The sequence below is a fragment of the Camelina sativa genome, chromosome 10 (assembly GCF_000633955.1).
Source record: "Camelina sativa cultivar DH55 chromosome 10, Cs, whole genome shotgun sequence".
Taxonomy (NCBI): domain Eukaryota; kingdom Viridiplantae; phylum Streptophyta; class Magnoliopsida; order Brassicales; family Brassicaceae; genus Camelina; species Camelina sativa.
Window position 1 is genome coordinate 12642718 of NC_025694.1, and position 25434 is coordinate 12668151.

The following is a 25434-nucleotide window of genomic DNA, read 5'->3' on the forward strand; positions in this document are numbered from 1 at the left end:
ATCTTAATACCAACTGCACCTCTAGAATCTTCAACAATATCAAACGGCAAGTAGACAGAATCGATGAAATCCTTCACATGTTTGAAAGGCTTTCCCACCATATCCCTCAGCTGTGAATAAACTTTATTCGGATAACGTGCCGTAATACCCGCAGCTTCCTCGCCTAGTAACCTGTCTCCAGATTGAAACGCCACTAGACCTGGGGATTTCCTCTTTGACATTTCGTTAATGGCTACAGAGATTGGACTCTGTCCTCGCTTCAGATTAACTACGGCAACTTTAACCCATTCCGAACCTAAATCTACACTCGAAACAGCGGATTCCGATGGAAATGGGACTAAAGAGATCAATGACAAGAACACCACTAAACAACTAAACATCTTCCCCATATTCCGATCGTTAACTATAAACACCAAGAGAGTAGAGAGACCTGCACTTCCTCTGCAAGATTGAAGAAACAACCGCATTAGAATTCAAAAACCCTAGAAACAGAATAAATCCAACAAAAAAAGCACAATGCGATTAGATTTCAAAACTTCAAATCGATCACGGCCGATGAGACATAAAACACCGATTCATATCACCTCTAAGAAAGCTAAGCACAACAAGAGTCATATTACTAAACAGCACATAGAATCGAAGACGAAAACATCAAGACTAAGCAAATGTTCTCAGCAAAACACACGTAGAAAATTTCCGATACTCGAAGCAATCGAGGCAGGTAAGTGTGAAATCAAACAAAGTTGTAGAAAAGAATTAGCGATTTGTGATAGTGAAAAAGGTATTAGAGAATGACCAGTTTCCGAGCTCCGATCGCATTCTCCGGCGGAAATCGATTTGCAGATTCGTAATTTTTTTTATTTTTTTTTCTTTAATCTTCCGTCAGGTTCTGGAGAAACCTTAAGGAAAGAAAAGAAAACAAATGGAGACAAGAGTGCATATATATAAATTACTGAGAAGAGTAATACTAATACTGAGGTGGAATAAGATTCAGAGATATAACCAATCAAAATATTCCACGTGTGAAAACTGACACGTGTTGCGATGTGAGACGCTTCGTGTGTTGGTGATTACGCTACAAGTCTGGAGTGTGTTTTGGTTAATCCAGGTGAACCTTCTAGCACAACGAGAGACTCTTCTTAAACCTTTCAGGCCCATTTGTCTTTCTTTTTGAAGTTAAAAAATGCGAACTTTGACCAACCTCACCTCTGCTCATACACCTATGAGAATTATTTTGTATTCATAACATGTATGAATATTCTTTTCATGAAAGCATCTTTTTGTAGTAAACTCTGTAATATTCCGGGATATTTTTTTCTTTAAGTAAAGTTGATTGAATAAACTTGAATCGAAATCAATGCACATCTTTTCTGATATTCAAAATGAAATACAAACAAAAATGTTAGGAATCAGAGGGAAACTTGATTTTACATTTCAGGAAATCTAAGGGAATACCATAAGAAAAAAAAAAGAAAAAAAAGACCAACGGGTTGAAAGACCAAAAACTAAGATATAAGACAAATACAAGATAAGAGATAGTTTTGGTGGTGGTGTTTCAAAATCAGAAAGAAACAAAGAGAAGAGCTGGGGTTATGTATGCCTATTCGATAGAAGTATCTATGAACACTTTAGAACCAACAAGTAGCTACGTGGGAAGCTCCTATTCCTCTCCTCGATCTACCTGTGTTGATCAATCTCCTTACAACAGCTGTAACAGCAACACAAAGACTTCTATTTAAATCATGTACATCTTTATGGTTGTATGTTATTATCCTCCTACAAAAAAGTTGGAATTTTGACCTTTACCTGGTTACAGTAAAATCTCCAGCGACCTATATTGATGCTGCAGAACCATTTTGCTAGTCTGGGAAAACTTCGTCACGCTCATGGTCAGCTGAAGACAAATGCTCATGTCTAGTGCTGGTGTTGTTGTGGTTCTCTTCTGGTATGTCGTCTTCTTCGTCGTCAGTTGAGGTTTTGTCATAAGAGAAGGGTCTCTGACATATGCAAGATTGTGGGTACTCGTGGAACTCACCACGTCCTGGTTTAAACTCATCTGGATCACCCATGAATCCACGCTGACAAGATTTCACTTTCTTGGCGAAAGTTTGCCACTCCATCTTTTCTCGGTCCATGAACAAAGCACTTAGCTTCTTTGCATTTGGCCTGATGGTCCTCTTGTGACCCATGTACCTCCTGTAAATACATACTCAAGAGTGTCATGGTCTCGTGTCTGATGCGTTAAGTGGATTGAAGAACCAGTCAAGCAATTCATGCAAATGCAACCAGAAAGAACATGTGAATGAGGATGCACCGTGTAGCTATGACAAGCCTCAACCAAATCTACTTAATTCTCTGTGGCAGAGCAAGGGCAAGGGCAGGGCATTATATTTATATATCACCTACTTTATTCAAAGTAAGAAAATGATAAGATGCTATCGCCTGTTGTTTCATACTGGAAAACTTATTTTAACAGCAAACAGCTCTAATTGGGACAAGTGGAAATTTTCCTAACCTTCGGCCTGCAAGAATCTTGGCCATATTCCCATTATTATTAGTGATAAATACGTCGCTTTCATCACTAACAATGTAGTCAATGGCAGCAAGGCGTGAAGAATAGGGAAGCAGAGGCTTCAGCTCATCATTGGCAAGCATTTCCTTGGTGTAAAAGTTTGGAAATAGCTCTCTAAGTGGTCTCAGTGTCTTTTCACCACCATATATTTCTCCAGATGCAACATAGATATATGTGTCATTTGCAAAGCCAAGAGCACGCAGCATTAAGCCCACTTCATGAGGTGTAAGGGGGCATTTCCCACGCTTTCTTTCCTCCAGAGGGTCCAGATCCTGCGGTATGGTAGTGAGATATTGTAACTCCAAACAAAGTCTCCACAAGAAAAGAAAATTTGGTGTAATGCTCTTATTCTATGATAATAACATAGATGTAACAAGGTTTGTAAATATATTTCTTAATATAAGAAGCGCAAACACACATATCAAGTTTCAGTTCACTGCACCTGTAGACAAATAACGCATAGAACTTGGATAATTAAGAAAGTTATGTAAAAGAACATAATGAACTCACAGGCAATGTGTCCCATCGTTTTCTTATTTCTGCTAGCTCAGCTCGCTCTTTTTCACCCCCACCAAAGTCACAACCAGAAAAGGCTAGCATGTCAGGCTCAAATCTGCAGTTCATCAAAGTATGGTTACATGCTTATATGACATGATTGAAAGACCATTAAGCAAAAAGCAGAGAATAACAATCTAGTATGCTTGTTAAAGAAACTTAATAAACCTCAAGTGGACAGCAATAAAACGTTTGGCCATCTTTCTCATCCTCTTGACCACTTTCATCCCAACTGACTGTATCCGCTTTGTGAATCTTAAAGCATGATAGTTGACCCTGCAGCGCAACTTTTGCATGTCTTCGTCTAGATCATTTGCTAGTCTGTAGTCAAACTTTGTCAATTGTAAAACCTGCAAGATTTCAACAAACATGATTTAGCTTCAACCATATTAAACTGAAACAGAACCATAGAACTTTTGGGGATAGCAAAAAACAAATATAACTGGTGTATAATATGATAAAATTATACAATTTGATTCTTAGGTGACATAGACTTACATGTCTCCTCAAGAGAATTGGCAATACTTGGTCAAGATAATACTCAGGAGTAGACTTTCGAGGCACACGCATGGTATAAGGAGGTTTCTCCATCGAACGCATGACTCTGTCAGGAACTCTCTTTACTATAGTCACATCTTTGGCGAGAGAAGATATGAACCAGTTAACATCAAAAATGTCATTGAAGTCACTGCACAGCGATCAAAGCAACTTTTATTCAGTAAATATTTGTGTTTGATCAGATGATCCATTCCCATAAGAAATTGACATGGCTACTGTTACCTTCATTTACCAAAACTTGCTAAAAGTTACCTGTCATCTTTCCAATAAGAATGGTGATCCAACTCGGGAACAACTAAAGTAGCATTAAGAATCCGTGCAACAACCACTGCATCAGTTATCTGCTCAAAAAGATAACATTATTTTCAATTTCAAAACAAGCTGAGGAGACTTCAATGAAGAAACAACTGCTACATAACTCTATAAAGACGATAAGCAACATTCTATTGCTGATAGCCTAACATATTTATTCTTGAGACATAATATAACTTACTCCTGTTCTTTGCTGGTTAAGGCCTCCACTAGCTGCAATAAGCAAATATCCATTAGACGAGTGCTCCTGGGCAGCAGCTGTAAGATGAAAAAAAAAACAATGTTTAAGAGGACCATTGATACAAGAAGAAGAAATACTGAAGCCTAATCTTTCTTGTACATGAACAGAAACCCAAAATTGTATTGCTTATGCTTTAAACGAAACTAAAAGGGGTAAGTCAAATATGCAATTAGATCTTAATAAAGATACAGACTTTTTACCTAAAGTATTCAAGATCAATATGGAAAAAAGGACAAAACTTTCACTTTCTTATAACTTCTTTTATTCAACAAGGCAAGAACACATGTAAGAAGATCTGACTTACGAGGGAAGTTCCTTCCTCTCTCACTGCATCCATAGAAGAACTTGGAATATTTTGATTTCCATACATCAATTGGTTCTCGACGGCTCATATCCTGAGAAGAATAACAACAATCCAATTTCAAGAAATCAAAAAATTGAGCAGTAAGAAGAGTGACAATCTCAAGTGTTGAAAGTAACAAAAATGAAACACTAGTGTTAGCTTACTAAGCTGTGTTTGCTCAATTGCTGAGAATACCACTCAAGGTGAGAGACAACGTGGCCGGTTAAGAGTGAGATGACACCTAAGGAGAAAAGCATGAAACCACAAACCCATGTCCACATTACGGTTCTCTTGGGATGACTCGAGAAAGATCGCCACTTCCATAACGCAGACTTGTGATGATGTGAGCCACCGTTAAGCTGAGGCGAGTTCGTCAATAGCCTCACGCTCGACCTCCACACTTCAGCTACTACCCCCATAGATTAATTAAATTACTTCTCACTCCCAATTTCATCACTGATTTCACGGAAATGCCATCATCTCCCTCCCCTGAAACCCACGAAGAATCTCGGGGATACCCAAAACGGAATCTGACGCAAAAAAAAAAACTGAAGAAATCGCAAAGGTTAAGGTTCTTGATCGGGAGGTTGAACAGATCCGAGGATAAGGGTTTTCTGGGAAGTTAGCAAAAGTATTTGTAAGGATCTCTCTCTGTATAAAGTTTTTGAGATTTTTCGAAATGGTGAAGAAGACGGACAAGAGAAGAAGAGACAGTACCACGCTTTGCCTTTTTGTCCTAAATTTTTTTCTTTTCTAATTATTCGCCTGAATTAATTGGTTTAACTACACTAAATCACACAACAACCCGAAATTAACCTTAACCGAGCTACAATTAACATATTAAACCGGTTTCTACGCCACTTAACAGTTAAGATTTTGCTTCAAAGCCACACTTCTTTTTATTAATAGTAAGCTTAGGAAAAGAGGAAAAAAAAAGAAGGTGTAATACATTCATGTCTTTTTGGAAACATAACTAAAAAAAATAAACCGAAGAAATCACAGATGTACATGAGAATCTGGAAAAATAAAAATAAAATTCAGTAGTGAATTTAAAGGTAGTTACAGCTGAGTCACGTGATACATTTACAACATCCCACGTGTCCGTCGCAAAACCACCGGCAAGTTACGATCACACACGATAACCAAACCGGAACTAATCGAAATTTATACAGAATATTAAACCGATTTGTTACCAACTACTCTCCACTATAAGAAGCTAGAATGATTGATTGGACCACTTGATCAAACTCCTCCTGATATGTAGCTTAACTAATTTGGTCACGTTATGTTGTGCAATAATTTAATTACGTTTTTCAATTAATTAGCAGGGATATAATTCGTTTGTCAGAATCTTGGTGGCACTCAAAAAAAAGTCAAACGTCTATTTTTTAGCACCACAAATAGTCAATCTTTTTTTAAATACAGTATAATAAACTTTACAATTTAATGAAGAAATTGAGAGCACCATTTTTTATTTATTTTTTTACATTGAGAGCACCATTTTGGATGGGGAAATGTTTTCTACTTTTCTGCCTTCTTTTTGACCATTCTTCGTTTACCCATGATGTCTAACTAAGGTCCTAATTGATAATGTCTATTATTTTTGGTGGTAGAGACTTTGATTTTTAAATTTTGGCTGCAGAGAATTTCGTTATAGATATTTTGGCTATAAAAACTTTAACTATTAAAATATGATTGTTTACTAACAACTTTTAAAACTGTAACTGTTATTTATTATTATTATATATTAGTAATAAATATAATTATGTAAAAAAATAATTCATATATCAATTTAATGACAAAAATAAATTTTAACACAGAAAATTTAAAGTTCAAACTGTTAATTTTATCATTGAAATATATATATTAATAATAAATATAAATTATGTTAGAAATGAACTCATGTAGAAACTTAATGATAAAATAAATATTATTTATGATAAAATAAAATTTTTAAAAGTAAGTTCAAAAATGGTGTTTCCTATAATAATAATAAATTTAAGTTCAAAATATTAGTTTACTAACAAAATAATGTTATACTAGGTAACAATATGCAGATAAAATTAGTGTTATGAGTAAAGTTATTTTTGAGAATTTAAAATTTGTTTGTGTAAAAGCCAAATATATAACCCGTGAGAATATATGTAGATCAAAATACAGTGTATCAACTAAATATATAGTCTGATATTTCTTCAATCTATGCAAGATTTTTTATTTTGTTTAATTTTTTTGTGTAAAAATATATTTCACCCGTGAAATATTATACCAATGGTATTAAATAATATATTTCAATTGCCTATAATAATGATTATTGTGATAATTTTATTTTGGAAAATTTAAATATGTGAATAGTAATCAGTTTTTTAATAAGTGAATAAATTTAGGTTTTGAAAATGTTTTAGATCTAATAATGTTATAATAATTAACTATGTTAAAATGATTAAAATATATTTTAAAATTTATATGTTTGATTTTTTAATTAATTGAAAAGGAATATTCCTTTATCATTCAATAGTAATTATGTGTCAATATCCATAAAAATGAGGGCAATAAATTCATTGGTGTCTCGAGCTCTCCAACGACGAAACATCAGCATTTTCTTGAGAATGCTTCTCTATTAATATATAGGGAATTTTATTTAAATATTACCTTAATACGTTCATTCCACCATGCCTCGTCCCAATTGAGCATAGGGAAAATCCCATAGAATAGGTTTTAGTTTGTTTGGAAATTGAAAACAATTATTATAGTGATTATGAACAATTTTTTTCATAAACTCTTTATCACTATCATTAATAAATATTGAAATGGATCTTAAAAAAAAAGGAAAAAAAATGAGAATAATTAATTTCTAAAAATAAAATAGTGAAAAGATATATGTAAACTTGTAGAGAACTTTTAAATAGAATGGGGAAAGAACAAAATAAAATTTTTATACTTCTTTAATTTGAAAGCCTTATTTTGAGGATTATACTTCTTTAATCATATCATATTTAGAAATTAATCAAAATAAAAATAAAAAGACAAAACAAGTTAAGGAAACAAATTTTGTAGATTTTTTATTAAGGAAATTATGTCGGTTTAGGTTTATAAAATAAGGAAAAACGACCTGTATCCCCTCCAGAAACTTTCATATAGCACCACATCCACCCAGTTTTGAAACTTTGATCTATGTCCCCCTAATACATAAGTTTCAGTCCAGTATCCCCCTAATTATAAAGTTCGAAACCTCTGTCCCCATAGAATGCTAAAATGTGGTTTATCATTGGTTTACTGGTCCAGAAAAACCATTAACCGCGTGACAACAAAACTAACCCGAATTAACCCAGAAATCAATCCAAATCTACCTGATTCAACCCGTTAAACAATACCCATTAATCCTAAAATCCCCAAAACATAAAAATCCCCAAATCGAAGAACCCTAGAAACACTAGAGAAGATAAAATCTCAATTGCGATGGATTCGAATGAGTTGGACCCGAATGCGATAGTCGTTCATAACGAGGCTACTACTACTGGTATTGGGTCTGTTTCGCCGATCGAAGACGATGAACCCGACGATGAAGATCCAAGGGAGCGAGACGCGTTTGACATCGAGAAAGCCGTAATGGATTTTAGAGACGAACCATCAATCGTTCATGATGAGTATCCGGTCATGCTCTGAAGACTGGATGCAACATCGCACAGTACATGTATGATAAAACCAAGATTGGATTTAGATGTGCTAGAGATGGATGTATTTAGCGAATATATTGTGCAATCACGAAGAAATGTAGTAGGTGGAGGGTGAATAAGTACATTGAAAAGCATACATGTAATCTGAATGGAGATTGTGAGATGTTGAAGGTTCATGTTATCTCTAGGTTGTTTCTAGATCAAATCAGAGAAGAAACTGGGTATTTCATTCCAATGAAGATAGAACAAACCATTAAAGCAAAATGGAAGATCATTGTATCCAGGCCTCAATGTCAAGCTGCAAGGAATAAAGCATTGAGATGGATTGAGAAAGAGTATGATGAGCAATTTGCAAGGATCCAAGATTACGCGGCTGAGATACGAGAATCAAACGAAGATTCAACTGTTGAAGTTGACACTGTGACTAACGATGCAGGAGAAGAGGTACTCAATAGGTTCTATATCTGCTTTGATGTGCTCAAGAGAACATGGAAAAATACTTGTAGGCCACTAATAGGTTTAGATGGAACCTTTATAAAAGGTAAAGTTAAAGGTCAGTTGATGGTTGCTTTAGGTAGAGATTCAGATAATGTTATCTACCCAATAGCATGGGGGGTGTGTACAAGTAGAAAACATAGTAAATTGGGTGTGGTTTGTGAGGAATATCAAGGCTAATTTGGGACTAAGAGGACCAAATGAGTCTCCTTCGAAAAAAACACCTAAACAGTTGAAAAGGATAATGCATTGTGGTATATGTGGTGAAGCTGGTCACAATTCTAGGTTTCACTCGAAGAAGAAGTCTTCTAAACAGGTTAGTATGTGTAGTTTTCTATCTACTATCCTTCATCTTCAATATTATGTGAAACTGACCTTTATTTGACTTCATCTTGTGTCTTAGACATTTGAACAAGAGAATGCTCTAGGTACTCTGATGAGGACATCAAGTCATCATCAACCAAGGAACATTCAGGAGACACATCTAACCATACAGGAGAGTTAGCTACACTTTCCCATGCTTGAGCACCCAGAGAATTAGGCGAATTTATATTTCCCTCAACTTTCCTAATTTAGCGCTAAATGCACTTACGGAGTTCACACTGCAACAGATCATTTTCTGTTCGTTTATCCACACATTTGAGACCCTCCAGCTGAAGAAGAGACACATTAGAAGACCTTGGTTCGCATCCAAGTATAGAGGAGATCTTACTTTCCATCTTTGGCCAAGACTACATTTCTCTTTTGATCTCCAACCGGTAGGAAAATCAATGCACATGATTATCATTTATTTTCTCCTATTAGAAGACCATAATGAGCTCACCACCCATCACCAACGGCCATATTCATTGTTTCACACAAAATCTCTCATTTATGTTTCCTTTCCATACACTTTAGACCGTTTGTATTGAGCGTTATATAAGCTCTTCCATCATCATTGAATTATGCACCTTTCAATCATCTAAGAAATATACAAGTTTGTTTTGTTTTATTCAAAGAGTGTCTTTGTTTAAGCAAGTTTGTCTTTAAGTTTCATTTGAGAGATTCATTTGATTCTTGAGATTAAAGGGTTAGAATTGTTTGTGTGATTCAAACAAGTCTAGTTCTCCACCGATTGAGAGAGTCAATCAAGCCCACAGATTGAGAGAGTCAATCAAAGCAACACCACCACCTTTACCGTCGTATCCATCTTCCGCCAACGCTTATTGATCAGTTCTTGATCACCGTTTGTTTATAAGATTGCGGAGTGATTCCGGATCCTATATCATACTCAAGGCACTCAAGGCACTCAAGTGGAACCGTCTCAAGGAGTTGTGATGTCTCAAGGATGATCTATCAAGGATGAAGGATTAGAAAGTGTTGGATGGGTTTGGTTTTTGTTTTCCCATCTAATTAGGGTATTTAAATCGGCTAATGTATAATTGTCTCTGTTTTAGGATGTTTAACTCGGCTTATGTATTGGTTTTAGGATGTTTAACTCGCTTATGTATTGGTTTCCCATCTGTTTTTTGTTATTTTGTTTCTTCTATTTTGGTATCTCATTTTCTAAGGAAGGTAAATAGCAGAGCAAAGGAGAGCAAAACTGAAAACTAGGGTTCTTAATTTGTTTAAGTTCGGGATTCTTCTCAATGGGTATATATTCCGAGATGTGAATAACTCTAATCGGGTCGTGAATAACTCTAATCGGGTCGTGAATAATACTAACCAGGTCTCAATTCGGTTTACCATTTTTGGTTTTTGGTTTCGCATTGGTTTTATGTCATAAACCACGTTTTAGCATTCTATGGGGACAGAGGTTTCGAACTTTATAATTAGGGGGATACTGGACTGAAACTTATGAATTAGGGGGACATAGATCGAAGTTTGAAATTTGGGTGGATGTGGTGCTATATGAAAGTTTCTTGGGGGGATACAGGTCGTTTTTCCATAAAATAATGATTAGAGTTTAGATTTTCAATTAAACAAAATTATATGTCGGTTTGGGTTTACAAAAAAGTGGTTAGGGTTTAGTTTTTACAATTAAACAAAATTATATGTCAGTTTGGGTTTACAAAAGAGTTGTTAAAGTTTAGGGTTTAGATTTTACAATTAAACGAAATTATATGTCGGTTTGGGTTTACAAAAGAGTTGTTAAAGTTTAGGGTTTAGATTTTACAATTAAACGAAATTATATGTCGGTTTGGGTATACAAAATAGTGTTTAGGATTAAGATTTTAAATTTAAGCAAAATTATATGTCGGTTTGGGTTTATAAAATAGTGGTTAGGGTTTATATTTTACAATTAAAGAAAATTACATTTTAATTTGGATTTACAAAATGAGTGATTTGGGTTTAGATTTTCTAATTTAAAACTATAGTATAATGTTTAGAATTAATAATTTTAAAATTAATTAATATACATAATCTGATTCCTTAATCAATAATTTGTTTCCTTAAGTGAGAGGGGAAAGAAAGGTTCACCCCTAGGGGTGAACCCAAGAATTGTTAGGGGTGAACCTAAGAATTGTTCTACATATATAATAAACTAAATATTTTGTATAGTGAGCTTAGAAATAATAAGCTAAATAATGTTGGAAGCGGGACGTTTGGAACTGATTTTACTTGTGATATAGAAAATATACTAGGATTTAACCCGCGGTACACCGCGGGACAATATTTTTAATTTTAAAATTTATATTGTATTTATTTGTTATTTTATTATTATTTTATTAATTTTAAAAATATAAAATTTTACAAGTATTTGATATAAGTATTCAAAGTATAGATTTTTGTAGTGTTTTCAAGGTTTTAACCCGTGTGGTATATGTATAATCTAGTAATACATTTATCTCCTGGTACACATCTAAAAGTGTCTATCACACTTATTTAACCCGCAATACACCTCGTTATTTAACCCGTAATACACTATACCGCGGGTTAAATTTGTTACTCAAATGATGTTGTATCATTATAACGGAATAGGTCCTACAGTCACCAAACATCTATTAAAATGGATTCTCAGATTTTTATGGGATTAATCATTTACTGCATAGAGTTGTTTTAGGAACAAACGGAATGTATATATATTTTCAACCTTTGTATGGCAATAAACGTTTAAAATTAGGTTAGTTTAAATAGATCCATTAATTGAATTTCTACAAATGTTATTTTAGGAAAATTTTAAGGTTTAATAGATGTTGTGAAGATATTTATGGCAGTGAACGTATTATATTAGGTCGTTTTAAATAGTTTCATTAATTGAGTTTCTACGAAATGTTATTTTAGGAAATTGATAGGGGTTAATATTGTAAATAAAACAAAGTAATTAAGAAAAACTAAAAGGGCATAACACAAAATGTACTTCAAAAATGTTAATATAGATGCAAAGAGCTCAACATTTTTTTTTTGTTTTTTTTATAAGAAAATTCCATTTATCTCCCAAATGGGCTGGGCCGATAAATACAATTTTGATCCAGTTACAAAACAGGTTAATCATAAAAGTTGCCGGAAAAGAGAGAAAAGCTCGGATCCTGTTGAAATAGTTTAGGCGCTTTATCTAAAAATTTATTTGACCTGAAACAGAGAGTCCAGAGCATTAATTCTGGCGGATTCAAGGTCCACGGCTTTGAAGCGACATCGAGGGATCAGAAACCAAAGACGGAAGAATCCGGTTTCCGTCCATGGTCCTTTTCCGATGAGTCACCAACCCACTACAGACCTCCCAGAATGCCCAACTCTTCGACAGCCGGCTCTGCGTTATCAGATCCCGACCTAGCAATCTGACAATCTCAGATCTATCCCTTCTCTCCCAAATCTTAGCTTCTCTGATCTCCCCTGAGCATGAACTGAGAAAATTGGTCTGATGAACACAAAATCACAGCAGTTACAGCGGTAGATGGCTCTCTCCAACCCTCTGCAACCAAAACCCGCAACATCTTTCTAAGATCTAAAAAGCCTACCGTTAACCACCGAGACGAACAACGCTTGCCCACCTCTCCTTTGCCGACTTCCGCCATAGCCACAGAATCCAGATTGACGAGCGAGCTGTGAAAAACTTTGATGCTACTTTCCGGCGTCTTCAAACCAGATCTCGACTACAAAGCTCCTCTTTCGTCATATTGGAACCACAGCTACATCGACAGAAGGAGAATCTCGCCATCTCTGACAGCAAAGCAGAACATGCTCACTCCTAGATATCCCTTGAATTAATCTCGACCACTGAACATGAGGACCAACGGAATTTATATATAAGGGAAGAGGGAGAAGAACAGCCTCGTCGCCGGAACGGCGAATAGAGAGTTCAACCCCTCAAATCTACTATGGCGGCTAGGGTTTTTTTTTTTTAAGAGAGAGGTGGGAGCGTTTGCGTCTCAAAGGCCACTGAACATGAGGTGGGATTTTTCATTTAAGAGCTCAACATTTGGTGTCATCCATAATGATTAAAAAAATATCTTTAGAATTCATTTTGTCCTTTTCATTGTTATAGGGATTTTACATGATTTAGGTTCGTAAACCGAATTTTCAAATGGTTGGATTGGGTCAGGCTAGCTGTAAAAGTAGACGACTACAATCTGAACTGTTGGTGGATGAGACGTGACATTAATGACTCTTGCATGCTAGAGTAGTTTATGCGGTGTGTCAAGTATGTCCGAGATATATATGGTTTCGAAATGTTCTCCGAAGGCTAGTCATCACTATCATATTAATAATTTATCTCCCTTAGCTTTAAACAACCAAAAGTAATTCATATAATTGGTAATCTTATTACATTTGTGTTATTTACGTATCTAGTTTATAATATTGGACAATTAGTAGTTAATCAAACATAGCCTCCAACGACAAAAAAAAAAAGAATACAATGGTATCCTTCATGACATTTTTAAATTTGTTAGGTCCAGATAGTTATAGTTATGACTTATTTGGTAACTAACAAATGCAAAACTCCTGGTATTATGCGGATAAAGAGAGTTTGAATACGAAAGGTAATCTACAAAATTACAGTTGATTGGTTAGAATTGTTTATCCTTTTTGGTTCAACCTCCCTGTCTTGTTCAAGAGGAGATCTCTTCTGTTAGTTGTCTCATGTCACACGTAACCCTCTCCCCTAATCCCGAGGGATTTCTTCTTCAGACAAGTTTTCCCTATAACAAAGAATCTGAACTACTAGTAAACCTTAAGAAGGTCTTGATCCTTAAACAATCGTTATATATAAGGATCGGATATATTATTGAATTAAAACTGAAATTTACCTAATTCTGGTCAACAAACTCGTAAGACCTCAACTATACTCCAACGAACACATTCCCAATCATCTATGTCACACTCATAGCTTAATTAGCCCAAATTGCTCACAAATATCATCAATCAATTATATTAATTACGCATACATGCTATATGCTATTGACATTCTATGTAGACAAATAATTCCATTAATTTCCAATTTTCCAGTTACTTGACATATATTATATCTTTGGGATTTTGTCCTTCATCAACGATTCAACATATACACAGACACACAAAAACATCTTATATATCTCTTTTATATTATTGATACTTAAAACTCTCAAGCACAAAAGCTCCTTTTATACAATTCCAAACTCTCTCCTCATTCTTTTTGGTTAGTATTTTTTTTAAGATTTGTTTGGGTCAAACAAAGATAGTCTTTGGCTTGATTCCTTTTTTGTTTTGTTTTGCTTCTTTGTTATTCTCTTTTTTAACTCTATTACTCTAATCTGTTCCAATATTAGCTAGCTACTAAATCGTTGTCAACAAATTAGTCCGAAATTTTAAACATTGAATTCCAACTGTTGGCGGCTTAAACTTTTACTTTATGTTTAAAATATATATCCCATAATATATCAACATATGAATGCTGCATGGGTTATGGAAGTCATATACAAATACAATATGGAACGAAAACACGTACATCTAAAGTTCAGTTGTGGCTGGATTCGGAATATAAGAACTATACTAAATCGAATTTGATTGGGTTGTTAATTGTCCTACTCCTATTAGAAAAAGGAAAAAATCTACTACAATGTATTCTTAAACCGGTAAAAAAATCAGTTCACCCAACGAACCAACTTCCAAGTAGGAGTCCAAATCAAAGATTCTTTTAGGAGTATAAATGTACCCTCACGTCAGAATCTTAACATAACTCTTTCCCCTTTTCCTGTCTCTCTTTCACCTTTCTTCTCCATCGATCTTACGTACCTCCAATAAACTTCTTATTTAAATCAAGAAAAATTCCAAGAATCTTGCGTCAGACAAATGTCTCCTAGTTTAATCTATAGAAACAGAGTTCTCTGTTTTGTTTTAGTATTGTTCTGTTTCCCCCAACGTTTTGCCGCCCGAAACCTACCGGAGGAACAAGAACCATCCACCGCAAAAGCAACTCAAATAATCCACGTCAGCAACAACACGTGGCATGATTTCTCTCGTCTCGTAGACGTCCAGGTTGGTAGCCACGTCAGCGGCGTGTCCGAGCTCAAAAGGTACCTCCACCGTTTCGGTTACGTGGGTGATGGCTCAGAAACTTTCTCCGACGTGTTCGATGGTACTCTCGAATCCGCAATCTCTCTGTACCAAGAAAATCTCGGTTTACCGATAACCGGGAGACTCGACACGAGTACCGTCAGTCTCATGTCGTTACCGCGATGTGGCGTTAGCGATACGCACATGATCATCAACGACGAAGGTATCCACACAACGGCGCATTATACCTATTTTAACGGTAAACCGAAGTGGAACCGCGACACGCTAACCTACGCTATATCGAAAACACACAAACTCGATTACTTGACGTCAGAAGACGTCAAAACCGTTTTCCGGCGAGCTTTTTCGCATTGGGCAAGCGTGATTCCGGTGAGTTTCGAAGAAGTCGATGACTTCACGACGGCGGATTTGAAGATCGGGTTCTACTCCGGGGATCACGGTGACGGGCTTCCGTTTGACGGTGTTCTCGGGACGTTAGCACACGCATTCGCGCCGGAGAACGGGAGGCTTCACTTTGACGCGGGGGAGACATGGGTCGCCGACGATGACTTTAAACGATCTCCCGAGGTGGCCGTCGATTTGGAGTCTGTGGCGACTCACGAGATTGGTCACTTGCTGGGGTTAGGACATAGCTCTCAAGAGTCGGCGGTTATGTATCCGAGTCTCCGGCCGAGGACTAAAAGAGTTGACCTTACGGTTGATGACGTGGCAGGTGTACTGAAGTTATATGGCGCGAACCCAAAATTACGGTTGGATTCACTTACGCAGTCGGAAGATTCTATTCAAAACGGCTCCGTATCACTGAGATTCTTGTCGGGGAATTTTATCGGATATGTTCTGTTGGTTGTTGTTTTTATTCTGTTCCGATAGGTTTATAGGACATAAAAAATACTGTTTTTATTTTTTTAATTTATTTATTTATAACGAAATGTACATAGATAATTTAAAGGTTTTTAGGAAAAGGATATTTTTATGATGGCTTTCTCTAAGGGATTATTATTACTTTGAGTTTGTGTATATCATTATCTTAAAAATTGAAAGATAGTTATGTTTATGCACTGATATATATAGATTGGTCCCGCTCCTAATGACACTACAAGTACATAGTTGAGGTTGATCATGACCTTTATATTTGTGTTCCTACTTCGTAAGCAAAAATACTGTATTTATTTTCAATCATATAAAAAAATACATAGCTTATTTTGGAAAATATAAGCCCATTTAGATGTCGTATCATAAAAGCCCAGTCCAAGATAATGAGTTGAAACTTAAAAAAATTTCAAATGAGGGAGAAGGAAGGAAGAAAAAATAAGTTGGTTTCAGTTCGAACCAAACCTGTTTTTTTTTTATGATTATGAAATCGAACGGTTAATTTGGACAAACCAAGAAGAGATTCATATAATTGGACTCGGTTCGGTTTTTATTATAATTATTTGTTCCCAGACCTATTATTAATAAACCTCTTCATTCGATTAAACGGTGGCGGTCGTCTCTTCTGAAAAATTCCGAAAACCTCATAAACCCTAGCAATGCCGTCGAGTTTCTTCTTCGATGCTGCTAGCGACGACGAGCTCGAATTGCTACGCAATGAAGAAAATAGTAGTGGTGAAGAAGACGTTGAGGAAGACGAAGCAGAAGAGCGTATAGCTGGAGAAGACGAAGATGGAGAAGAAGAGGATGAAGATGAAGATAGCGAAGAAGACGAAGAAGAAGTTGAGAAGAGGAAACAAGATGCTGATGCTCAGTCTCCTTGGGATTTCGCATCTTATTCAAGCTCCGTTGGTGAAGAACACGCCCGCCGTCACACAACGTCTATTGATGAAAAGATCTCCAAAGCTATTCAGCATCGTCCAGTTCCCATTTCAATAGATGAAGACGAAGAAGAAGAAGAAGAAGAAGAAGATGAAGATGTCTCCGGTGCTGAAGCTGATAAACAAGTAAACCCCCTAAAATTTTGTTTTGAATTTGATTGAATCCGATTTCGAATTGTGTTTTTTTTTAAGAGAAATTGAAAGTGTGGTTTCTAACTGTGAAGGAGGAGTATATTTCGGAAGACGATGAGGCAGCTGAGTACAGACCAGAAGATGTTGTTCCCAAGCCATTCTTTTCTACAGTGGATGGAGTTTCATTTCATGCTGATACTTTCATGGAGCTTAATCTCTCTCGTCCGTTGCTTCGAGCTTGTGAAACTCTTGGTTACAAGAAACCTACTCCTATTCAGGTTCTCATTCCTGTCCGCAAGGGTGTTCTAAATTCAGTTACTGTTTAGAGTTTTTTCACCTGAATCGTTCGTTGGTGTTGCAAATGCAGGCAGCTTGTATACCTTTAGCACTTACAGGGCGTGATCTTTGTGCTAGTGCCATCACTGGATCAGGAAAGGTGTGCACTAGTTCTCGAGGCTTCTTGTGTAATTCTGTGATTGTTTCACCTTAAATTATGGAGTTTTGATAATGGTTTCAATTTACATTGTGTTTTATAATAGACTGCTGCATTCGCTTTACCTACTCTTGAGAGGTTACTGTTCCGTCCCAAGCGGGTCTTTGCTACTAGAGTTCTTATTCTCACTCCAACAAGGGAGTTGGCCGTCCAGTAAGTAGCATATTTTTGCCTCCCGCAAACAATACTAAACCTTTAAGGTTCTTTTGATTTATGTTGCTGAAAAGCTGATTTGTGTTTTTTGAAATGTGTTTCAGGATTCATAGCATGATTCAGAAGCTTGCACAGTTTACTGATATTAAATGTGGGTTGATTGTAGGAGGGCTTTCTGTAAGGGTATGGTATCTTTCTCTGAGGATGCAAATTTCTTGNTGCACTAGTTGTCGAGGCTTCTTGTGTAATTCTGTGATTGTTTCACCTTAAATTATGGAGTTTTGATAATGGTTTCAATTTACATTGTGTTTTATAATAGACTGCTGCATTCGCTTTACCTACTCTTGAGAGGTTACTGTTCCGTCCCAAGCGGGTCTTTGCTACTAGAGTTCTTATTCTCACTCCAACAAGGGAGTTGGCCGTCCAGTAAGTAGCATATTTTTGCCTCCCGCAAACAATACTAAACCTTTAAGGTTCTTTTGATTTATGTTGCTGAAAAGCTGATTTGTGTTTTTTGAAATGTGTTTCAGGATTCATAGCATGATTCAGAAGCTTGCACAGTTTACTGATATTAAATGTGGGTTGATTGTAGGAGGGCTTTCTGTAAGGGTATGGTATCTTTCTCTGAGGATGCAAATTTCTTGAAACCTTCATGTGTTTGATGTTTGATGTTTGAGAACAAACTTGTTTCCTTTCCAAGAAATGTTTCTTAAAATTGCTAATTCTATAATGTGACTTGTTTTAGGAGCAAGAGGTGGTTCTGAGGTCTATGCCAGATATTGTTGTGGCGACTCCTGGACGTATGATAGATCATTTGCGTAATTCCATGTCTGTTGATTTGGATGATCTAGCGGTCTTAATCCTTGATGAGGCAGACCGCCTTCTACAGACTGGGTTTGCCACTGAAATAACAGAGCTGGTATGCATTTATATGTGATACGATTTGCTTATAGAAAAGGATTTGATAGATTATAGAACTGGAATTACAAAAGGAACTGAGGATTTTGTTAATGGAGCTCCTCCCACTCCCCCTAAAAGACCTCACCAAATACTCGATAAAGCTCTCTAACCCTCTCCACATTGTATATATAGATAGACAAAAGAAATAAGCTAAACCAGCCCCGGTTTACTCTCACACTAAACCTTTGTTAAGTTGATACTTAAGAAAAATATGATTAAGCCATTGAACTGCTTCTATCAATACGCCTGCCTTTGAAAACAACCTTGTCCTCAAGGTTGAAATGAGCAAACTGTTTAGCCAACCCCTTCTTTGAGCTTCCCAGGACATTCAAAATATGGCATCACTTCCCGCTTCAGCAACAACTCTTCATGCCCTGTTTTCAGATTGTCCCTGGCCTCCAAATCCAAATTCAGCTCTGATCTGACTTGGAGATTTTCCTTTAGCTGCGCCAACATTACGTCTCTTGCTTGTATCAGAGTCTCACACGTCAACATGTCTTCAATTTCGTCATGACTAATATTCTCTGCGAAAGAGGACACTGAACTAGGCAACATGATTATCTGTTTGGCCGTGACATCATCCAGTTGAAACACCATTTCTATCTCCCAAGGTTTTTGCTCCAGATAACGAATTTTCCACGCCATGCCATTCTTTTCTTTTTCCCGTTCAGCCACCTTGTTTAGATAGACAACAAGAAACCCCCTCTCCATCAGCTTAACTTCTATTTTTCCACTAACAACAGCCACACTGATTTTTAGCACTATTTGAAATTCATTCGCCCTTCCACTTGCAGTAGTGTAGGCAAACCCATCCACTTGCAGTATTGTAGGTAAATGAAACTGTATGCTTCTGTTTGCTGAGACCTCCATTGCAGCAACAATTTCCAGAGAAGAATCATCACCACCCATGAAACCTGCACTAAGAACCAAGGGAACTATCTCCAGGCTAACACCCTGCCTCCCATCCAACGCTTTCAAGCCCGCACTAAATAGTTCTTCAATTCCCAGCACTGACAACTGAATCCATTTGTTAACGTCAATGCAAACTGCATGTCTTGTGGTAGCAATGGCAAACTCTTTACCGAGCGATAAGGCCCATGTTCTTTTGAAATATGTCGTTTCCATTAACCCTTTGCCTAGTGGAGTTTCTTCTTTCGTATACGTTCGCAACACCCAAGTGTTCCTGTACTTCTTTTTAAATTTGACTCTCTTCCCACTAGTCATGGAATGCTTCTTATCTACTGTCATCAATTCCCATAACAGCTTCGACTTGCGCTTATGTCGAAATTTGTGTCTCTTTCTACTAGACCAACTCATCATCTCCATAGCCGTTCTGATTCCCACTTTCAGCACGTCCAAGATCACTTGATGCATTTGTTTGTCATGCTCCTCTAAATACGCGACAACCCAGCTTATCAACCCTATTATGTCAGTCATTTCGCCAACTGTCATGTACGTCATGTCAAGGCTCTGCGATCCTCTCACTGTCTCCATTCTTTCACGTATGAACATGTTCAATCTTCGAAGCCAAATTAGCTTTGTCCAGTCCAGCTTCACAGTTTTGCACTTGACCCTATGTGGCTTGGTATAGTCTATCTTCCTCTCTACCTCAACATGTTCTCCTTTCCACGACTCTTTCTTACACCATTCCTGGACGCGTTTCTCATAATACTTGAACTTGAGTATAAAGTTCAATGTCAAGACAACCTGATTTCTAGAGAACCTCTCTTTATTCTTCTTCTCATGCTTGTTGCGTTTTTGCTTGAATTTGTGTTTCCTCCAGTTGGCGAGCTTCTTCAAAACTGTTAGATATCTCAACGACAGCTTTTCATACACCCATTGATGAACATATAGGTAGTGCGTGATACCCTTGCTCGCATACTCCATCTTCATCATGTTTTTCTTCTGTTGTGCGTGATACCCTTGCCACAACAACCTTTTGTTGAACGTTCGGTGGTGCATCTTCATCTTGACACATGTCTTCTTATTCCCCATCTCAACCGAATCTTTCAACAGACCACAGTTCCACCATTTTGCAACAATTTTCAGCATCACTCCTTCACTTTTCACACATCCCTCTGCCACTCCATGTGGGTTATAGTTATTTGAATGATTCTTCCATGGCTTCTTCTTTTTCTTTCTCGTGAGTCTATTATCTCCCCTCAACCTTTTGTTAAATACTTGGCTGGCAGATAGCAAATGATAGTTTTTTCCAGCATAGACCAATATAGTAGTGTCTGGTCTGTCATGTATGTTCTTCATCTGGATTCGAGAGGTCCCCAATTTCACTATTCCAGCTTTGTATTTAAACCCCTTAGCCTTTGTGAACTTCTTCCGAATTCTCTTCGTGGTAGTCTTTTTCCCTCTTTGAGACAATTCCTCGAACACCTGGTATACATGATTTGGCTTAGCTGCTTGTTCCCTATGGTTTCGATGTTCCTCTAACACCTGCGGCAAATAGAAGTTCATATGTTCTTCTATTCTCTTTGTCAATAGCTCCACAAAGCCTGTATCTCCTTTGAGTTTGAAACCACTTTCAGACCCATCAATCTTTGAAAACGTTTTCCATCTCTTCTTCTTTTTCTTCTTCGTGTTCACTTTTCTTTCCATAGGCATTTGATCGAACACTTGGTGGACATGTTCACTCTTCTCAATATCTGGCTCTTTTTGCACACCCATTTGTTCTTTTTGGAAGATATTATCCAACAGATCTTCTTTTTCTGCGACTCTTTGACATACCACCACTTCTGCTGCTGCAGTCTTCTCCTTCTCTTCACCACTTGGTTTTTCAAGACACTCCTCAGTCTCTAGGAGATATTTCTCTAGTTTGTCCAAACAGCTCGTCCATCTGCTCATCTTAGAGTCAAATTCATCACTCTGCGTTAGATCAGCCACAACGCTCTCTTTCCCTTTGCTGAATCGTTGAAGCAGACCGATCTTGATCTCATTCCAGCTTGTAAACGCAACATGTGACTCCTGGAACCACAATAGAGCAACACCTTCCATAAATCCATATGCAAAAGAGATCTTTGTCTCTTCTGTGAATCCATGGTCCGTGAAGTAATCTTCAACCCATGAAATCCACATCGCCGGATCTTCATCACCATAATAAACAGGAACCTCCACAGAACCATCACCATCTCCCATTGGGTCGAACTGCTCTGATACCAATTTGATACGATTTGCTTATAGAAAAGGATTTGATAGATTATAGAACTGGAATTACAAAAGGAACTGAGGATTTTGTTAATGGAGCTCCTCCCACTCCCCCTAAAAGACCTCACCAAATACTCGATGAAGCTCTCTAACCCTCTCCACATTGTATATATAGATAGACAAAAGAAATAAGCTAAACCAGCCCCGGTTTACTCTCACACTAAACCTTTGTTAAGTTGATACTTAAGAAAAATATGATTAAGCCATTGAACTGCTTCTATCAATATGTTTCATATGTTTGGTTCCTGGGACACCTCATATTGAATTGTAGTCAATTTCTTCTTTTCTTTGTTAGTTTCTAATCTGAAGAAGTGGACACTTCATAACTGACTTAACTGGAGAGATAATGTTTGACTGTTCGTTATTGGATTTATAAATGAGTCCACATCTATATGCAGGTTCGTTTATGTCCCAAGAGAAGGCAAACGATGCTCTTCTCAGCCACAATGACTGAAGAAGTTAAAGAGCTAGTCAAACTTTCCTTGAACAAACCGTTGCGTCTCTCAGCTGATCCATCAGCTAGAAGGCCACCAGGCCTGACTGAGGAGTATGTCAGCCACTACTTATCATTTTCGACCTTTTCAAGAGCCCAAATAGCTTATGATCTTGAATATACATCATGTATGCCATGAAGCTAACTTGTGATCTCTTAATTGTAGGGTGGTAAGAATACGTAGGACTCGTGAGGCAAATCAGGAAGCTGTTCTTCTGTCATTGTGCACAAGAACTTTTAAATCAAAAGTCATTATCTTTAGGTGAGACTTCACTATAAATTTGATGCCTTTCAAATCCAAGTTCCATAAAGTGCTTGCATAGTTTGGCATTTTGCATTTCACCTGAGAGATTTCTTGTACCTTCTTGCGCCAGTGGAACAAAACAAGCTGCCCATAGACTGAAAATTTTGTTCGGGTTAGCTGGCCTCAAAGCAGCTGAGCTTCATGGAAACCTAACCCAAGCACAACGTCTTGATGTAAGAAACTCGGACACGTCAGCTTTATTTGTACATGAATATTTATATTCTCTGTTTGCAAGTACTTAATGGTATCATTTTGCAGTCTCTGGAACTTTTCAGAAAGCAAGAGGTTGATTTTCTCATTGCTACTGATGTAGCCGCTCGAGTAAGTATAAGAAGCAACCAACTTATTTTCAAGATTCTCTTTTCAGTTGCTCTGCTCTTTCAGCTCTTGAACACTGTCTGGTTTGATTATTCTAGGGACTTGACATCATTGGTGTTCAAACAGTTATAAATTATGCTTGCCCGCGGGAAATAGACAGGTAAATCCGAGATATTTCCTGTATGATGATGAATTAAAAAGCTATAAGCTTTCTTCTCTTTAACTGATGTGAGGACAATACGCTTTGATTTTGCAGTTATGTTCACAGAGTTGGTAGAACAGCTAGGGCTGGAAGGGAAGGTTATGCTGTAACGTTTGTGACTGATAGTGACCGATCCCTTTTGAAAGTCATTGTAAGTGAATTTTCAGACATACATGGATCTTGCGTTTACCCAATTCATTGTTGCTCTAGTTTGGACATTTGAATCAATTTTGTTTTTTTTTGGTTACAAGGCTAAAAAGGTGGGATCAAAGTTGAAGAGCCGAGTCATCCCAGAGCAGTCAATCGTCAAGTGGTCTCAGATAATCGATGAAATGGAAGATCAGTATTCCGCTGTTATTTCAGCAGAAAGGTTCCATTAACACACTCATCAAAGAATTACTGTATCCCAGGAGAATTGATTTATCTGTATACTAAAGGCTTGGAGGTTTCATCAATTTCAGGGATGAGCGAGCTCTAAGGAAAGCTGAAATGGAATTTGCAAAGGTAGGCAGCTTTTGGTTCTTGAATTTGTTTAATTGTCTTGGGATCAACATCAAATTCTTGATTATGTGTTTCGTTATGCAGGCGGAGAACATGCTAGAGCACAGAGATGAAATATATTCACGCCCGAAGAGGACTTGGTTCATGACAGAGAAGGAGAAGAAGCTCGTGGCACAGGCTGAAAAGGTGTTCTTTTTATTTCCTGAGGTTGTTGTTGTTTTCGAGAGAGAATACACTTGTCTGAATCATTGTGGATACTTTCTCTGAACAGGATTCTGCAGGAAACCCTTCTGGAAGCGAACTAGTTAGTGCTAATATAGCAGAGGACCTCAAGATGAAGGAGAAGAGAAAACGTGAACGCGAGGTCCGTTTATCAAGAAGCTCTTTTCACTTCTCAATTGCATTATCGGTCATGTTTAGTGTTGATTTCTTCTTTCTAGAGAACTTACAATTCTCTTGATCATGCAAGTACAGAAGAATCTCCCAAGGAAAAAACGTAGAAAGCTAGAAGCTGCCAGAGAGATGCTAGAAGATGACGAAGGAGAAGAAGAAGACGAAGAAGAAGAAGGAGACGAAAAGCGAGGAAGATCAAGAGTAAGTATTTCAGTGATACACATCACTCCCTCTTTTGCAGAGATGATGAAAACATTGTATTGAATTTTAAATGTGTTTTGTTCTCAGGGGAAAGACAAGAAGAAGCAAGAGACAGAGAAGAAGGGATTGACACTAGTGGATATTGGTTACCGGCGAGCAAAAGCGGTGAAAGCAAAACAGAGAGCAATTGATTCCGGTAAGATGGATAGACCAACGCCGAACAAGAAACAAGTACGGAGTAAACCAAAAAGCCAGCCTCGAGATGAAGAGATGAAAGATCTGTTCAAGAGTGATATGAGCGAGAAGAAACAGGGAAGAGGCGGCGGCGCAGGTGGAGCAAAACATCGGACGCAGTCAAAGAACTCGTTCAAGAGCAAAGCTCGGTAAGAAACATTTCATTATAATCATAACATTTTACATGTAAATATTGTAATTTGTGGGGTTTAACTCGAGGTATTTTCTTTTGTCGTGCAGATATAAGCGTAGGTAAAACGAAATAGCATTTTTGAGAAGATATTGAAGGACAAGAACCCACGAGAAAAAGAGACATTTCTTAGCGAAGGGTTTAAACAATTTTATTATTGTTGTAATATCAAAATTTAGAACAAAGCAGGAGAAGATGTTCGAGATTTTGTTTTGTTTTTTTTTGTTTTGTTTTCCAATGGTTTTTCATAATCTTTCATAAAAAAAAGCTTACGTTGAATACCGTTTTAAGGAGGCAAGAAGGTCACGTGAGTTGGTGGCGGGTGGTAGACGCGTGAGAGGAATTTGTATGTTTCAGAACTTGAGATTGCAACCGTTGTCTGTCAGTACGTGGCACAGCTCATTAGGAATAGGAGCTATGAGCTAACAATGAATGTCTCTGCATTTTTTATGCCTTTTTCTAAATGTTCGATAGTTTTGATAAATTATATTCCAAGCAACAAAAAGGCTCGGTATCTATCTCGATATTTGCAAGGCGCAGTCCAATAAGAGACTCTCGCCTTTATATAGATAGACGCATAGTGCTTTTCGTTCCATGCAACCCTAAATC

At 37.1% G+C, this 25434-nt stretch overlaps 4 protein-coding genes across 4 annotated transcripts in view; 2 read left to right on the forward strand and 2 right to left on the reverse strand.

The window, feature by feature from the left end:
* Positions 1–482, reverse strand: part of LOC104720298 (heat shock 70 kDa protein 17-like) — a 4788-nt gene extending 4306 nt beyond the window's left edge. Inside the window, exon 1 of the mRNA XM_019230716.1 lies at positions 7–482. Within this exon, the coding sequence (XP_019086261.1) occupies positions 7–467 (461 nt within the window). The 5' untranslated portion in view covers positions 468–482. The remainder of the gene's footprint in view (positions 1–6) is intronic.
* Positions 1344–5000, reverse strand: LOC104718696 (uncharacterized protein At1g04910-like). The gene is made up of 10 exons (XM_010436487.2): positions 4746–5000; positions 4543–4633; positions 4179–4255; positions 3938–4026; positions 3626–3815; positions 3296–3477; positions 3083–3185; positions 2516–2844; positions 1807–2196; positions 1344–1708 (listed from the first exon to the last, which is right to left on the reverse strand). The coding sequence occupies exons 1-9, from the start codon at positions 4998–5000 to the stop codon at positions 1860–1862; spliced, it is 1653 nt and encodes a 550-aa protein (XP_010434789.1). The 3' UTR covers positions 1344–1708; positions 1807–1859.
* On the forward strand, positions 14745–16232 carry LOC104718698 (metalloendoproteinase 1-MMP). Its single transcript, XM_010436488.2, has one exon. It carries the CDS (start codon positions 15000–15002, stop codon positions 16092–16094), a length of 1095 nt encoding a protein of 364 aa, XP_010434790.1. The 5' UTR covers positions 14745–14999; the 3' UTR covers positions 16095–16232.
* On the forward strand, positions 16680–25108 carry LOC104718699 (DEAD-box ATP-dependent RNA helicase 28-like). The gene is made up of 19 exons (XM_010436489.2): positions 16680–17161; positions 17260–17445; positions 17535–17603; positions 17707–17813; positions 17918–17996; positions 18559–18732; positions 22388–22536; positions 22649–22744; positions 22857–22959; positions 23045–23107; positions 23203–23264; positions 23361–23457; positions 23558–23676; positions 23768–23810; positions 23892–23993; positions 24079–24171; positions 24282–24401; positions 24489–24784; positions 24876–25108. The coding sequence occupies exons 1-19, from the start codon at positions 16754–16756 to the stop codon at positions 24889–24891; spliced, it is 2382 nt and encodes a 793-aa protein (XP_010434791.1). The 5' UTR covers positions 16680–16753; the 3' UTR covers positions 24892–25108.